The following is a 17,872-nucleotide window of genomic DNA, read 5'->3' as shown; positions in this document are numbered from 1 at the left end:
TTTGAGAGGTACTTCGTACGGGCTTTCGTAATTGCGCTATGCGCAATTTTAAAAATGAACACTTTCAGTAAATTTGACCATGCCCAACTTGACTTGCATTTTGGTAACAGACGCATTAGAGGGTTGTAGACGTATTATGGTTACGGACGAAATAGGATTACGGGTCGTACGGGGCCAAGTCGCAGCAAACGCTCCGACTGTTCTGATGCCTTGTTTTTGTTGCAAATGACTGAGGTCCCCTGATTCAATTACTGTATACCCTCCAAAAATCGCCGATGGCATTTAATTGACTCTTAATTACTGGACGCTCGTAACGCCATGATCTAATTTGGGACAAAGATAACATCGTATCAAAGCGTTATTTCTCTATAAGGCAGGGCTTTTTTTTGGAATTTTTTTGAAAATTTGCAAAAAATTCCAAACATTTCTTCTTCTTCTTTTTCAGCCTGTTTCTATCCACTGCTGGATGTAGGCCTCTCCAACTTCTTTCCATTCCGTACGATGCATTGCCATTTGCTGCCAGTTTGTACCTGCAATATTCTTAATTCCGTTTGTCCATCTCTCTGGTGTGTAGGGCTCTCCAACTTCTTTCCATTCCGTACGATCCATTGCCATTTGCTGCCAGTTTTTACCTGCAATATTCTTAATTCCGTTTGTCCATCTCTCTGGTGGTCTACCTATAGCTCGTCTTTTATATGGTCGCCAGTTCATGATCTTTTTGGTCCAACGTTCTCCAGCAAATGGTCGTTTGAGCTGAAACCAGATCTGAAAGCAGCTTGTTCAACAGGTTGGTAGAAGTCGAACTTCCTCTTCGTAATGATTTTCATAAACAACTTGTAGAGTGTTGACAATAGGCTTATGGGTCGGTAATTTTCCAGCTTTGTTATGTCTCCTTTTTTATGCAGCAATGTAATTACCGCATTTTCCCAGGCTTCTGGTACTTCTTCCCATTGGAGACATTGATTAACCCTATAAATTCATTTCTTTTTAAAAAAAATTTTTGGGATGCAAAATCTTGTGAAAGATGCCTACAGGATGCAGCAAAGATGCAAAGGGATGCAAGCTGGGACAACAGGTATCCCAGTCGGTCTCATCGGGTTAAACAAATCCGGTCTCCACCAAGTTTAATGGCTTCCACTGGAACACCATCTTCTCCGAGAGACTTTTTCTTTTTCATCTCGGCTACTGCGGCCTTGACTTCATCAACAGTTATGTCCGGCATATCCTCCGATCCCACGTTTCTTATTATTGGTCTATCTTCGGTTTCTTCCGTTGGACTCTGTCTTGCTGAAGAAAACAAATTCTCATAAAATTCTGTTGCAACATTTAATATCGCATTTCGATCCGTTTGGATCGTTTCAAACACTGCGAACGTCTAAAAACCGTACGGTTTTGGCAACTCTCGAGCTCAGCGTTGTGTTTCAGCCGGTTCTCAATGATTTTGTTTGATTATTGACGCTCTCATCTTTCAAATTAATCATGCTCGACTTCATTTGAAAGCGGATAGTGTCAAGAATGGAACAAAACAATTGAGAGTCAGCTAAAACGCAAGGTTGAGTTAACGAGTTGCCAAAACCGTTCGAAATTTTGGAAAAATTCGGTTTTTGAATGTTCACAGTTTTTGGAAATTTTTGGAATTTTTCCAATAGACCCTGCTATAAGGTTCGTCGCCACTGCAGATTATATCTTTTTCATAACGCAGGCAAAATAGTCATTATCTCCCCTCCGCTTTGAAAGCCTTCGGTGTCGAAATCGTTATGCGTACTTCGGAAAAACAATAATCGCTAGCATAATGCGTGATACCTTTTTTGCTCCCTCCAATAGGTCAAAGGAGAATGACATTTCTAGTGAGCAAAGTGCAGCTATAAGAGTCTAAAGGGTATAAAGTAAAAATTCAAAGGTAACAGCTCGCAACTATCTGAACGTTCTTACTTTTTCATATACAAAAGAGCTATGGTAAAACTGATGAAGCAACATATTTCGATGATAAACGAGGTGAGTAGCTTACCCTATACATTTGTATTGATACAATATGGTACTGGTTGTAAAATTGCTGAATAGTTTGACCAGGAAATTAAAGTTGTAACTTTGCTGAACATTCGTCTCGTATATTTAACAAAATCTTTAATAGTTTGGATATGAGGGACAAATTGTATTTATCACAGCGGTTTATATATAATATTTATAATAATAAATAAACATTTTGTGCAATTTAATTAGTTTTAGTACATTCTTAAAGGTATTTACATCTTTGTAGTGAAATTATTAAATATTCGATTAAAAATATTGAATTATTTTAAATGTAAAATGCTGGACATTTCAATTCTCTATGTTATATAATGTATCTCAGCAGCTGCACGAACTTTTACAGTTTTAATTAATTGATTTCTTCGCGTCGTTTTCATTCTATATTTTTATCTATGTTTATATTGGTACGAGATGCATAGATTTACGAATACTTTTGTCATATGCAAGCTTTTTAAATACAAAATTTATTCAATGTACGCTAACCTGGAGTCCACTAGGAAGGGGTTAATTTTACAGAAAATAATTTTCAGTTTCTCAATGCGATCGAACAGACATGTCAAAATAATCGAGAAAAAAATGTGTGGCCTGTGTCTCTTAAGAGTGATTATCATGAGTAATTGTGAAGGTTTCGAAAAGTGAGTAGAGTCATGCGTTACAAGTGTGTTATAGATTCGGCCCTAACTCATTAACGGTAAATTATTGATCGATTCGACGGTCACACTTCTTGTGAATTTATTTTCAATTTCAATCTCATCTTTTTTGATGATAAAATCTTCCACCACTGCTTTGAATTCAATGTGGCAACAAACCTAGTGAAGCAAATGATTCGAGTTCGTATTAATCAGCTTACAAAATTATTTGGAACATGCGGTCAAGTCCTAGACCACTGTTATATATCTCGTAAGTAATGTTCTAGTGTTAAATTTCTCTATAATAATTTGGTCTCGAAAATTCTAAATAAACTACCTCTACGGCTTACTACCGAGCTACAAGCGCTACAGATTTATCGCTTTATGTTTTGTAAAAGCTTTATCTTACAAGTTTTCATCTTAGAATGTAAGCCAGTGCCTATTTTTGCGAAAATATTTTCCCGAATTTTCTAAAATCTGTCAGAATTTTGGCAAACTTGCAAAAACGTTAGAGCAAATTTTGAAAATATTTTTTAGAAAATAGACATTGGTGTAGCCATAGGTAACAATCGAGGCATTTGACATAAATCTTTTTTTAATAAGAAAATATATCTAACGATTTTAGATCCATTTCTAACTATTATCTCAATGAATATAGCGTTAAGTTTCGAGTGATGCTCGCATTTTGAGAGCTTTTCCACGATAATATTCATTTTATGTGTTAACACACCGCCTAGCTCCAGAGGTATTATTAAACTCTCCGGTCATCACAATCGATAACATATAATTCCATATAGTCAGCCTTAGCTGTAGGCTCTCAAAGAACTATCATTTGGCTTGAGAGTGTACAAACACGTACATTAATAAAACGTAGACACGTGCACGATCTCTACTGGAACGTAGCTTTCGAATGACATTTTTATTTATGTAAAACGGATTGGAAATAGCCAGGTAAAATAGCTTCAAAATTGATGAATTTTCAAAGACACTTTTTTGGTAACGCTAAGACCGACTTCACCAAAGAAAAGTTTTCTTCCGTGAAATGTCGGTAATGACATTCCCGAACAGAAGTTTGTTACAAACATGGGGCCGTTTAAAGGTTTTCATATAAATGTCTTTTCCGGCTGGAAAAACCATTTTCAATTTTCAGAAAAAAGAACTTTCGTATCATAATTGCGTGTAAAATTTTGTGTGAGGCCTCGAAATTGCAGAATAAGTGTGATTTCGTATACCGAGAGAATTGTGGTTTCCCTCCAAGTTATGCAAATATCTATTCCCATATTTATCAGCCATCACCAAAACTCTCTGGGTGTACGTAAGCTTTACGATAGTTGCAGTGTTGCTGCTCAAATTTGACGAACTTAGTGAACGAACTGCTTCCCTTTGTTTTGTTCAGTGTGGCAGATAGAAAATTGATTGCTCATCATCTAGAAAGGTGTTTCGGGTCTTACCTTTATTTCACAAAGTTAGTTTGACACTTATGGCGTACGCGTTTTAGCGGGTATGGAAATAGTACGGTATCCTGGTGACCTTGTTTTCCGTAAATATTAGTTACCAAGAAATCGAGCTTTCACGGAACAACTCACTGAAAAAACTACGACCGGAAAGTTATTTTAATATTGTTGGTTGTCAAGAAATTAGGACTGAGTTACCGAAAAAAAAACGTTTTTTTCATACCTAGGACCCGAAAAGTGTACTTTTTCTCCATCCGATATGAAAAATCGGTTCCAGACCTCGCCTTCGGCTGTTTGGAAACTTCTCACACGCTAAAAACGACTTTTAGTCCTAGGTACGAAATGTACTATTCCATGCTCGCGTTTCGGAGAAACAGCACGTCAGTAGGAGTATACTTCTCGCTTCTTGTATGCGTACCTTCCTATGTCGACTGAACAGTGTAGTTTAATTTTTTAGGTCGGCGTTAGATGTGTAATTACTATAGAAAGGAAATTAGGAAATGATAGTTTTTTGGAGAGTTATCGGTCGTATGACTTTAAATTTTTATTCGTGAATATATTTGACGCTAAAATAGAGAAATGTTAGGTTCTAATTAAATTTTTCTGTTTAAAATTAAAACTTCAATCTACATTATAGCAAGGCCTCTCTAAAATTTAAGTTTATAATTTAATGTGTCACTTTGTATATATCTTTTCATAATTAATTATTTCCATTGGCACAAGGCAGTTTTATAATATATTTTTCAATTGTATTTTCTCGTTTTCTTTTTCAAATATACTTTAAAGTTTTTAAGACAAATCTTGTTTAAAAGGTGAAACTTCGATTAAGTTTACAATAAGTATGTTTGTTGTGTAGTTTTGTATATATTCTCTCGCAATAAATAGTGTGTGTATAAAAGTAGAAATATATTTTCTTTTCTTTTTTTTAAACTAATTTATAATTGATTGAAGGTAAAATTTAAATTAATTTTTTGTTTATTGAAACGCGCATTTATCATGTTTTTTTAAGGTAAGCTTTTTCTTAATGTGCTCAGTGAGCACTACTCACGGAACAGAACAATTAGTTAGCGTCATCGACTTCACAAATCTCTATATTATAATCACAGGTCCGTACTGGTCATGTGGACATGCAATTACCTGTCTAATGACACTCCACAGGACCATGTACGTTTCGTGTACATCGAGAAATTTCCGTAAGAACAGAGTATGTTTTCAGTCTTTTTTCGGTTGAAAACTTCAACTGTACATATCTCAGCTTGGATGAATTTTAAACCCAATAAGACTCTATTTGCCCCGGAAGTACCTTTCTAATGACACCCCACACGACCCTGTACGGCTCTTGTTACTAAAGAAATTTTTGTAAGAAAAGTGCACGTTTTTATCACCTCACACTAGCCATACAAGCTTCGAAGATTTTTTAGACCCGTACGAAGTACTGGGGTCTTATAGGTTTACGCATACGTTTGTAACACGTCGAATTGGACTCCCTGAGTAAGGGGAAACCTATTGTGGTTGTCTAGAGATGCCAAATCAGTGAAAAAAAAATGTCCGTCCGTCTGTCTGTCTGTTTTTTAAATTGGTTTTGACTTCTGGGGTCGAATACCTTACTGGGCGTTCGATTTCGGTCTTCTGTTTTTTCAGAAGAATCCCTCCTTTCCTCACAAAAAGGTTATAGAGTAGGGAATTTGTGCCCGTATTATTCCTTCGTCTAGCGAATCGCCACCGGTCAGCAGTGGAGGTTGGTTTTTTATTTTTAGAAGTTGGCACACATGCATTGTGACATTTTACCTCACTGAAAATCCGTGCGAGCTAACTTTAATCTATTTTCAAAATTTTAAAATTCAACAGTATTTCGTGATAGAATTTGAAACGTTTCCTTGTGCCTTTCTGCCCAAAATTTGAATTAAATCACATCGAAATCACGGAAATTATTATGTTTCAAAACCAGACTCATTCATTTTACTTTCATTTTAAGTCGACTAAATACAAGTGGACATAATCACACGATTTTCTTCGCTAACACATATTTGACTAAGTTCAGTGTGGATGTGATTTGGATGTGAAATTGTTTGGGAAGCACTATTTTCAAAGATTTTGTAAAATTTTCAAATATTTTGAGAAAGTCCGATGTACGAGTTTCTTATTCTTCGTGTTTCTTTTGATATTTCACAGAAAATCGAGAAACTCAATCCCTTCCTTATTTCGAACAACGGACTAAACTGTTCGTCGAACCAAACGTTCGTTCGTACGTTCCATCATAACTTTACATAAATGACACATGCTTACAGGTCGGTTTCGTCGAAGCTTTGTGTGTGTTTAAAGATTTTTGAAGTAGATGGCGCTAGTCGAATGGTTCTGTTTCGTAAGTCTAACTTCAAAAGATGCTTAATTTGGATTTACAGTCATACGTTTTGTCTCCGTTTTAGCTCCGTGTACATAAAAGTTGACATTTTAAATAATGCAGCACATTTAAGAACGTGTATTAGGTCACGTAGACGGAAGCAAAACGGAGTGAAAACGGATGACTCTGAGGCCACCTTTACAGTCGATCAATTTACTCTCCCCCTTTGTTCACCTTTTTTTTATTTAAAGAGAAATCGTAATTTTCCTACAATTTTATTTACTTAAATCACTTGAATTGTGTTATATAATTAAATCTGAGTGGTCCTACAATTTCATTTCAAATTTTAAGAAAAATCGAATTTTTTTAGTATACATTTTTGTTTGTTAATGTGGGAACAGTGAACTACCGTCACATATATGCTTAAAATCATTGTTGTTGTGTGATTTGCGGTTGCACATATTGTCGGCGATATGACACATTTTTAAAATTTATTGGATATGGTAAATATTTAACAGCAGTAACGATTTATAAAATGTGAAATTTTTTCTTAAAAAGTGATTTTCAAACAAATAATTTTAAAGAAAAACTATTTTTGTTATGCAAAACACAAAGCTTCATTAACTCGAAATTTAGACACTAGAGAAAGATCTAGAAACGCAGTTGTTTTCCTAGTTATTTCTATATTTAGGCCTTGACTCAGCTTTTTTTTAAACTGATTTTTTATTTTTAAATTCGAAGAGATAAAGTGTTTAAAAAATAAATTATTCGACCTCGAGGGTGTGTCGTCAGGTTTCAGCAGATTAATACTTTTTGGGTAGATTTGTAGAATAACCTGTCATCAACATTTCAGAATTGAATCCTGACACAACATTATGATCGCTATTATGGGAATGGACTTTATATCATCTGTTATTGACTGCAGAGACAAAAATTAGGCAATGGCCTTCGGTTAATGTGGTGTAGTAAAATGTATGTTAAAACAGAAGGCTAATGAACTAATGAAGTAGTAGATTCTACAATTTTATCACAATACTCTTTTCGTTTCTAAGAGGGAGCTAAAAAATATGATGGTACTGGATCTCGAAGAAAATTTATGAGACGATTTAGAGGAAGTAGATACAACGATACATTGCCGGTCCGAGTCAATATTTTTTCAGATCGGCGAATGGTCACTAAAAATAATCATTTTACTATGCATACAAACCTACTTCTACTACCACAATAACTGATTGACCTCACTCACCTTTACAAAACATAGAAGATACGAAATTTTTCCCAGAAAAATCTGTTCTACAACACAAAAAAAAGCTTGATACAAAAGAGATGAACGATTTGGTGAGAGAATGTCATGCGTTTACTGTCTCATCTTGCATCTCTTTTGCACTGAGTTTTTTTTAAGTAAAGTAGTAAGTAGTTTGTTGTAGGACAGAGTAAAAATGTAAACGCTAAAAGTACGTGTTCATTCTATATTCGAATTCGTGCTTGATAAAGCGACGCGTTGATAGTATAAACACTTCTCCTTTGAAATATAACGACTGCCGTAATATCTCGGCCGAATAATTTATGAGGTGTCATGCTTCCTTTGAATGGGAGTGCAAAAAAACTCATAGTTAAGCATTAGCATCAATAGTAATGAACACAGTTTTGCCTATATTCCGTAGGTTTCGAAATCACAACGCCCCTTTCGTAATTTGTTAATTCTAATTTTTAACTCGACAAAAATTCTATGCTCTACTGAAATTCAATTTAAATTGTTGTTTTCGATTTTAAAACGCTTGTATTGGACGATACAATCCGGTGTAGCCACAAAGTCGAGCCCTCAACGCTGGTATCAATACCGCAGCCGCTGATATATCCTTCAACAAATCAGCACACTCACAAACCAGCAAGTACATTTTGTCGCCCTTCGTCGAAACACTCTTGTGCAGGGCAATTTTTCGCATTCCCACCGAACGAGGTAAATATCTGTCGATTTGGAAAAATTAATTTAATTTATAAAAAAAAAAATCTTTGGTGAGTTAGAAAAACAAAATTGTTTTCGATGCCATAAATTTGGTGGAATAAATACCACAGTTTATACCTGTAGAGCATTCTGGCACCGGTCCAATAAAGCCAATTCTTTTCAAATCGTTCCCCATCGTCTCCTTCGAATACCTACAAAAACGAAATAAATTTTTACTTTTGCCATTCGGTTTTCCGCACTTTATTGATATTAAATATGAATTGAAATATGTAAAATAGGGAAAATAAAAACACCACAAGACCTGCATAATACATTATAGTATTGGCCAAGTAAGTGAGTCTTTTCAGCATTAAAAGTCAATTCGCCAATTTGTCAGCCAAATTTTCAATTTTTGAAACAAGCTATCTCCGATATTATTGAGTTATAGCTCATTCGATTCGTCGTTCGATTCTAGCAAACGTGTGTCTGCCATTTTTTACAAAAAAAATCCAATTTGTGTGAAATGTGTATACATGTCATATGATGTTAAGGGGTAGTGAAAACCCCTTTTTAGCAATATCATGGAAGTATACACAGAGAATCCCTCGTAATCGCTCGGTTATGGGCTAGAATTGTCCCCCAGACACGTTACTAATAAAAAAAATTATTTTGGACGAGAACTTGGTTCAAATTTACTCTTTTATTCCAGCCGCAAAGGTCAACTTTTTTTTCAAATGGTCCGCAAATCCTGCAACACGGAACTTCTGAGGTCAAATTTTGGTATGTATTGGGGGCTGAGGTCAGCTAACATAATATGTAGTCGGCCCATCAGAACTATGATGTTGCAGAGGTACAGCACTATTTGAAAATTGACCATACTTTGACTGATGGCTGGCCATGCGTGGTGAGTGCGGACGTCAGAGTGGGCTCAAATTGTCGGCCGTGGACAGGCCAACAATCCTACAAAGTTTTAACTTTTTGGGTTGCTCCTTCCTCATGATATTGCTAAAAAAGTGTTTTCACCACCCCTTGACATCATATGACATGTACACACATTATACCCAAACTGGATTTTTTTTGTAAAAAATGGCAGACAGCTGTTCGCTAGAATTGAACAACGAATCGAATGAGCTATATAATAACTCAATATAATAACTCAATACAATAACTCAATAATATCAGAGATGGCTTGCTTTCCATGTGGTAGAAAAATTGGCGAATTGACTCTTAATATGAATGGCGAGAGTGATTCTTTGTGGAACTCACTTATTTGACCAATTTTGAACGTTATTGCTTTACCCACATACCTTAAAAATACTTATTATATAAGCCGTGCTCGGAGAATGAACCTTTCTAAAGCTTATATCATTTTGGGACAACACTAACGGAGGTCTAACTATAGCTGCAACTTCGCTATACAAATCAAGTGTATGTGCAGCTGTGTACCTGAAATCAAGAAACATTCGAAGCTCATCGATCCCATTTCGATATTATCCCATGTGGCACGAACTCATTTATCGGTAATTAAAACAGAAAAGCTCTGACAGCAACTGGTGGCTGTCAATCAAAATTTACCTCAATTTCTTTGGCTCAAATTTTGATAGTGATGAACTTCGTATGCCACTATAAAAATTTGTTGGATCTGTTTTGGTTGTATTTATCACATAATAAGCGATGAACGGAAATTCGGCTGGAAAATAAAATAAATTCGAATAAAACAATTTTTACGATACCACAATCAATCAGGTTAGACTGCACCAGTTCTTTCCATATTTGCTAACAACATTCCACCGACGGCAGTATTTGCATTTTGAACCTATAACGGAAAATGAAACAAATGTAAACAGTCACTCAGTAGTAGTGATGGAGAAGTCTTTTTTTTGGCATTGAATCAAATCACGGTAAAATTATAATTTTTTCTGCTTTTCACAATTGACTAGAATGCAATTTTCTATTGTTTGAAAAGTAATTTGTTTCCACTTTTGAAATTTCAGTGTCATACTTGTCAAAATAAGGTGGTATTTTGACCGCGTTAAAACAAAGTTTGCTTGCTAGAGAGAGTATCGGTTTCACATTATAAGGGTATCGGCTCTCTTTGCATGCCTTCCACTCCGCTTTTCATTTCTATAATTACTCTGTGGGAACTCTATCAAAAACTTTCATTTTGGACAATGCCATGTAAAGTAAAGCGCCTTAATCTGGCCTTTAATGGGATTTAGATTCGATTAGTCGAATTAAATTCTAAAGCTTTTTTAAGGTCTTCAGTGTCACTCTATTCATTTCTGTAATAACCTTGTGGGTACCTTTTCATAAAGCTTCATTTTGATTGAGGAACACCGTGCACACGTGTGAGTGCAACGACTATCTGTACATTTCTTGTGTTGACAACATGTGGAACGATTTATGGAACAAATAAAACTTTAGGAATGTAGAAGACATAAAATAAGTTGGTTGGTTGGCTCGAGGACATAAAAAACAAGGCATCAGAACAGTCGGAGCGTTTGCTGCGACTTAGCCCCGTACAACCCGTAATCCTATTTCGTCCGTAACCATAATACGTCCGTAGCCGTAATACACCCGGAACCCTAATACGTCTACAACCCTCTAATGCGTCTGTTACCAAAATGCAAGTCAAGTTGGGCATGGTCAAATTTACAGAAAGTGTTCATTTTTTAAATTGCGCATAGCGCAATTACGAAAGCCCGTACGAAGTACCTCTCAAATAAAACCAACTATTTACGATATTATTTTAGAAACCCAAAATTTTTTGCCAACTTACTTGGGTATTCAATTATCTCTCAAATGAAACAAAAACTAGCAAAATCGGATGAGATTTACTCGATTTATGTGCAAAAAACACTTAGGGCCGAGTAGCGGCCTTAGTCCAAGGGCCCAAATTTGAAACTTTTTTCGCCACGTTCTTTTCGGTATTCAATTACCTTTCATAAAAAACTAAATCTAGCAAAATCGGATGAGATTTACTCGATTTATGTGCAAAAAATACTAAGGGCCAAGTAGCGGCCTTAGTCCAAGGGCCCAAATTTGAAACTTTTTTGCCATCATTCTATTCGGCATTCAATTATCTCTCAAATGAAACAAAATCTAGCAAAATCGGATGAGATTTACTCGATTTATGTGCAAAAAACACTTAGGGCCGAGTACCGGCCTTAGTCCAAGGGCCCAAATTTGAAACTTTTTTCGTCACGTTATTTTTGGTATTCAATTACCTTCCATAAAAAACTAAATCTAGCAAAATCGGATGAGATTTACTCGATTTATGTGCAAAAAACACTTAGGGCTTTACTCGATTTATGTGCAAAAAACACTTAGGGCCGAGTAGCGGCCTTAGTCCAAGGGCCCAAATTTGAAACTTTTTTTGCATCATTCTATTCGGCATTCAATTATCTCTCAAATAAAACAAAATCTAGCAAAATTGGATGATATTTTCTCGATTTATGTGCAAAAAACACTTAGGGCCGAGTAGCGGCCTTAGTCCATGGGCCCAAATTTGAAACTTTTTTCGCCACGTTCTTTTCGGTATTCAATTACCTTCCATAAAAAACTAAATCTGGCAAAATCGGATGAGATTTACTCGATTTATGTGGAAAAAACACTTAGGGCCGAGTAACGACCTTTGAGCCCTCCCAACAAGCTCGCGTTGCATCCTACACAAAAACAATGTTCAGCAACTTTGTTCTACTCGTCAATACCTTTGCGTACGTATTTCGGTAGATATCGTCGAAAGACTGAAAAACACCTATAGGGCCCTAGCTCTGGAAGGGCCGACCCTACCATGCCCATTTTCTAACTTGACCTTACTTTTGTCGATACCAATCGGGGAAAAAAAGAATTTTAAAAAAAGGTTGTGATTTGCTCAAGCTAGAGGGGTCACAGACGGACGGACGGACGGACATTTTTAGCCCCGTACGAAGTACTGGGGGCTTATAAGATTAATATGCCGTTTGTAACACGTCGAATTGGAAGCAGACAGTAAGGGCAAAGCATTTGGTTATGTTCATAGATGACGAATCCGCAATAAAAACAAGGCATCAGAACAGTCGGAGCGTTTGCTGCGACTTAGCCCCGTACAACCCGTAATCCTATTTCGTCCGCAACCATAATACGTCCGTAGCCCTAATAAGCCCGGAACCCTAATACGTCTACAACCCTCTAATGCGTCTGTTACCAAAATGCAAGTCAAGTTGGGCATTGTCAAATTTACTGAAACTGTTCATTTTTAAAATTGCTCATAGCGCAATTACGAAAGCCCGTACGAAGTACCTTTCAAATAAAACCAACAATTTACGACATTATTTTAGAAACCCAAAATTTTTTGCCAACTTTCCATTGGGTATTTAATTACCTCTCAAATGAAACTAAAACTAGCAAAATCGGATGAGATTTACTCGATTTATGTGCAAAAAGCACTTAGGGCCGAGTAGCGGCCTTAGTGCAAGGGCCCAAATTTGAAACTTTTTTCGACACGTTCTTTTCGGTATTCAATTATCTCTCAAAGGAAACAAAATCTAGCAAAATCGGATGAGATTTACTCGATTTATGTGCAAAAAACACTTAGGGCCGAGTAGCGGCCTTAGTCCAAGGGCCCAAATTTGAAACTTTTTTCGACACGTTCTTTTCGGTATTCAGTTACCTTCCATAAAAAACTAAATCTAGCAAAACCGGATGAGATTTACTCGATTTATGTGCAAAAAACACTTAAGGCCGAGTAGCGGCCTTAGTCCAAGGGCCCAAATTTGAAACTTTTTTCGACACGTTCTTTTCGGTATTCAGTTACCTTCCATAAAATACTAAATCTAGCAAAATCGGATGAGATTTACTCGATTTATGTGCAAAAAACACTTAGGGCCGAGTAACGACCTTTGAGCCCTCCCAACAAGCCCACGTTGCATCTTACCCAAAAACAATGTTTAGCAACTTTGTTCTACTCGTCAATACCTTTCATTTGATATATCACAAGCAACTATTGCGTGCGTATTTCGGTAGATATCGTCGAAAGACTGAAAAACACCTATAGGGCCCTAGCTCTGGAGGGGCCGACCCTACCATGCCCATTTTCGAACTTGACCTTACTTTTGTCGATACCAATCGGGGAAAAAAAGAATTTTGAAAAAAGGTTGTGATTTACTCAAGCTAGAGGGGTCACGGACGGACGGACGGACGGATGGACGGACGGACGGACGGACGGACGGACATTTTTTTTATTGCGGATTCGTCATCTATGAACATAACCAAAAGCTTTGCCCTTACTGTCTGCTTCCAATTCGACGTGTTACAAACGGCATATTAATCTTATAAGCCCCCAGTACTTCGTACGGGGCTAAAAATGTCCGTCCGTCCGTCCGTCCGTCCGTTCGTCCGTCCGTCCATCCGTCCGTCCGTCCGTCCGTCCGTCCGTCCGTCCGTCCGTCCGTCCGTCCGTCCGTCCGTCCGTGACCCCTCTAGCTTGAGTAAATCACAACCTTTTCTCAAAATTCTTTTTTTCCCCGATTGGTATCGACAAAAGTAAGGTCAAGTTCGAAAATGGGCATGGTAGGGTCAGCCCTTCCAGAGCTAGGGCCCTATAGGTGTTTTTCAGTCTTTCCACGATATCTACCGAAATACGCACGCAATAGCTGCTTGTGATATATCAAATGAAAGGTATTGACGAGTAGAACAAAGTTGCTGAACATTGTTTTTGGGTCGATTTTGCTAGTTTTAGTTTTTTATGGAAGGTAATTGAATACCGAAAAGAACGTGACGAAAAAAGTTTCAAATTAGGGCCCTTGGACTAAGGCCACTACTCGGCCCTAAGTGTTTTTTGCACATAAATCGAGTAAATCTCATCCGATTTTGCTAGTTTTTGTTTCATTTGAGAGATAATTGAATGCCGAATAGACTGATGGCGAAAAAAGTTTCAAATTTAGGCCCTTGTATTAAGGCCGCTACTCGGCCCTAAGTGTTTTTTGCACATAAATCGAGTAAATCTCAACCGATTTTGCTAGTTTTTGTTTCATTTGAGAGGTAATTGAATACCCAATGGAAAGTTGGCAAAAAATTTTGGGTTTCTAAAATAATGTCGTAAATTGTTGGTTTTATTTGAAAGGTACTTCGTACGGGCTTTCGTAATTGCGCTATGCGCAATTTTAAAAATGAACAGTTTCAGTAAATTTGACAATGCCCAACTTGACTTGCATTTTGGTAACAGACGCATTAGAGGGTTGTAGACGTATTAGGGTTCCGGGCGTATTACGGCTACGGACGTATTATGGTTACGGACGAAATAGGATTACGGATCGTACGGGGCTAAGTCGCAGCAAACGCTCCGACTGTTCTGATGCCTTGTTTTTATTGCGGATTCGTCATCTATGAACATAACCAAATACTTTGTCCTTACTGTCTGCTTCCAATTCGACGTGTTACAAACGGCATATTAATCTTATAAGCCCCCAGTACTTCGTACGGGGCTAACAAACGAGAAAACCATAAAATAAGCGATCTTAGGAGTAAATCTAGCGAAAATTGTGTTAGAAGTAAAATTGTGGAGATTAACCTTTTGTAAACGGGCAAATTCATCGCAACAAAATCATGAAGTCTGTTACTTCACTTTTGTAAAGTAAAACCTAGTGTTTGATACAAAATCTACCACTTCAACATTTTTATCATACACTAGACTGATCTCGCTTATTCGTGTCATCGTCGTGCGACAGACGATGAAAGAATGAATTAATTTTCAACTAATGATTGATGATTGATGATGAAAATAGAATTTCACTTACACAATTCCCGTAACATTCACCTACCTCATTGAGCAGCTCCGCTGCCACCATTCTCTGTTTCAACAAAGGATGAGCAAGTGGCGTTTCTAATACTGGATCAATTGGTTCGAGAGGACTATTGGAAAATGTTGCGTGAATAAAACCATACAAATCCGCATCAGAAATGTTTTAATACCTCATCAAATGGGCTAGTACGCACAGTTTTGATTCGGAAACTTCCAACACACTCAATGGTCCCGTATGTGGTTTACTGTCAACCCCTTCACAAGGTGGCGGTAACTGGATGAAATAATTTTTTGTTATTTGTTATCTTTTATAGTGTTTGGTATTTTTACCGGAATTCCGGCTGGTAGAAACCTGGCTAGACTGTGAACTGGAATTATAAAGCAGTCTCTATCTAAGCGATCCAACGAAACGGGTTCAGATCGAACACCAAAAGGACTGCCAGTTCCAAAACTAACTGAAATTTATTTTTGTGACGAAAAGAAATTTTTAGTTTTAATTTGATGATTTGACGTGAGATGTTTGTGTGGGTGGGGGATATCTTTAAAATAAAATTGAAGTTAGTTGGCGGCCGGCGAAGCTAAGCTTTAATTTGAAAGCTTAAAGTGTGTTTGTGTATAATACAGAAATGTTGTTTCTTTGATCAACTATTTTCGGATAAACAGATAAAAATGACTACAACTTAAACACAACGGAAAAATAACTTTGTTCTGAACGTAAAAACGAAGAATGTAGCCAATAATAAAAACAACAGTGCAAATGGTTAATAAATATAATTCCAAACCTTGCCTGGCAGCAGTAGGCGTAGGCGCATCATTCCTTTTGCTAGAACCCCATTTCAGTAATGAAACAGACGGTCTACGATCGACTAAAGGTTGGGGTGCATCCACATCACAAGGAGCTAATGGAAGGGATATCGCAGCACCTGTTACGGGGCCGCAACGAGGCTCTGAAAAAATTGGTTCGAAAACAAAGAAGTTTTATGACACAAGAGACACAGATATAATTCGAAAACAATTAAAATTAAATCCGGTTCTGTTAGTCTTGTTAGTTTTGTTATTTATAGAAGAAACATTACAATACACAGACAATTAATCGCATCTTTACGAGAATTTTTACTTTACATTTACACCTATGCTGGACCGACTATGTACATATTATGGTGTGCTGTTTTATTGCATTGTGTCTAAATTTGCGTTTACAAATTTGTGGACAACGTTGTAAATTCTTTACCGCACTAAATCCAACATCGTTCATGTTTATAAAAATTACCATAAAAATCACATAAATTGTGTTAATTGTTTAATGGTTATAATGGGAAGTAGTTTGTAGAGTGTATAGGAAGGATGGTGAAGTTATCGGATTTTTATCAAAAGGACGAAAGGTAGTGGAATAATGATTTCATTACAAATGACTGTACTAATGCAAACGGCGTTTTTATTGCTTCTAATAGCATTTTAGCAAGCTTAAAGTTACACTTTTTTGGTCTGCTTTTTTTTCACCGAGTGAATTAAAACAAAATTAGTTAAAATGACAAACTCAGACGAAATTTATTTTGCCTCCTTACATCAGTCCCTCATAAAGCCATATTGTGATCTACATCTTTTATTTTTTAACGAATGGAGTTTAAGAAACAAACTTCAGCAGTTTAAAAAATGAATAACTGTGCCTACACACAAGTACATACGCGAAAATTATATAGCCACAACAACACCAAATGCCAAATTTTCTGCTATGGCAACTCTTAATTTATTCACAAAATCATTCTCATCGACAAAATTGTTTTTTTTTTGCCAATGTATCCTTCCTGTGAATTTCCAATACAGCAATTCTTCAAAACAAAACTTTGGTGTAAAATCTTCTGAATTGCGACGAGAGATTTTTAAATTTTTCATTAATAAATCTTACTGAAATGCTGAATCTGCGCCACGTCGATAGTTTTTACATCGACTTCTTGATGTGCTGAATTGCTGTATTCGAAATTCGCTGTAAAAAAAAACGTTACAAAATTTAAAAAAACGAGCAGTCAGAACAGTCGGAGCGTTTGCTGCGACTGAGCCCCGTACAAACCCGTATATCTATTGCGTACGTGACCCTAGTGCGTCTGTCACCCTACTTTGACCGTAAGCCTATTGCGCCGGTTAATGTAGTTAAAGTAAAATTATTATGTAATGTAATCTTACAAATTGCGCATAGCGCAATAAATTAAGATTGGCTCACCTAGTTTGTGTATATTACGTAGGTGGAAGCACGGGGTTTCAGGGGGTTTCGAACATTTAGTTTTTTCATGTTGCAGATATTGCAGTGTCAAATTCTGTCCAAGATGTGACATATTTGCAAGGTATTGGCCTTTTTCACAAAGTATAATCAGCGTAACCTTCGTAAAAAGAATCTTGAATCTGACAAGAGCACGTGTGCCAACGTGTAAAAAACAAATGTTCAAAACCCCCTGCTGAACCGTGGCGATCCACTTGTCAAACGGACAGTACATAAACAAATTCCAGCATTTATTACGAAGCCCCGTACGACGTTCCTTTCAAATGAAACAAAAAATTCAAATCGCCCTAAAAATTTTATTTTTTTGAAGGGTCTAGTATCGGCCTCATTCTGAGGACCCAAATTTAAAATTTTTTTCAACTACATTCCATTCGGCCTTTGATTACCTTCCAAATGAAACAAAAATTACGAAAAACGGA

General features: G+C 36.7%; 1 protein-coding gene across 9 annotated transcripts in view; it reads right to left on the bottom strand.

Moving 5' to 3' along the window:
- Nucleotides 1-6,509: 6,509 nt before the first annotated feature.
- Nucleotides 6,510-17,872, bottom strand: part of LOC119071492 — a 36,116-nt gene continuing 24,753 nt past the window's right edge. For 5 of the 9 annotated variants that reach the window (XM_037176343.1, XM_037176344.1, XM_037176347.1 and 2 more), the window contains 9 exons: nucleotides 15,961-16,125; nucleotides 15,509-15,633; nucleotides 15,349-15,452; nucleotides 15,198-15,288; nucleotides 10,156-10,213; nucleotides 9,973-10,087; nucleotides 9,705-9,843; nucleotides 8,536-8,609; nucleotides 6,512-8,420 (listed from right to left, as the gene is read on the bottom strand). In XM_037176343.1, the coding sequence (XP_037032238.1) occupies nucleotides 8,222-8,420; nucleotides 8,536-8,609; nucleotides 9,705-9,843; nucleotides 9,973-10,087; nucleotides 10,156-10,213; nucleotides 15,198-15,288; nucleotides 15,349-15,452; nucleotides 15,509-15,633; nucleotides 15,961-16,125 (1,070 nt within the window). In that variant the 3' untranslated portion in view covers nucleotides 6,512-8,221. Of the gene's footprint in view, nucleotides 8,421-8,535; nucleotides 8,610-9,704; nucleotides 9,844-9,972; nucleotides 10,088-10,155; nucleotides 10,214-15,197; nucleotides 15,289-15,348; nucleotides 15,453-15,508; nucleotides 15,634-15,960; nucleotides 16,126-17,872 lie in introns of all 9 variants that reach the window. The other 4 variants (XM_037176349.1, XM_037176350.1, XM_037176348.1 and 1 more) reach the window with 2 other exon arrangements.

Source organism: Bradysia coprophila (genome assembly GCF_014529535.1).
Source record: "Bradysia coprophila strain Holo2 chromosome IV unlocalized genomic scaffold, BU_Bcop_v1 contig_5, whole genome shotgun sequence".
Classification (NCBI taxonomy): Eukaryota; Metazoa; Arthropoda; class Insecta; order Diptera; family Sciaridae; genus Bradysia; species Bradysia coprophila.
This window is presented reverse-complemented; position numbering and strand designations above follow the sequence as displayed.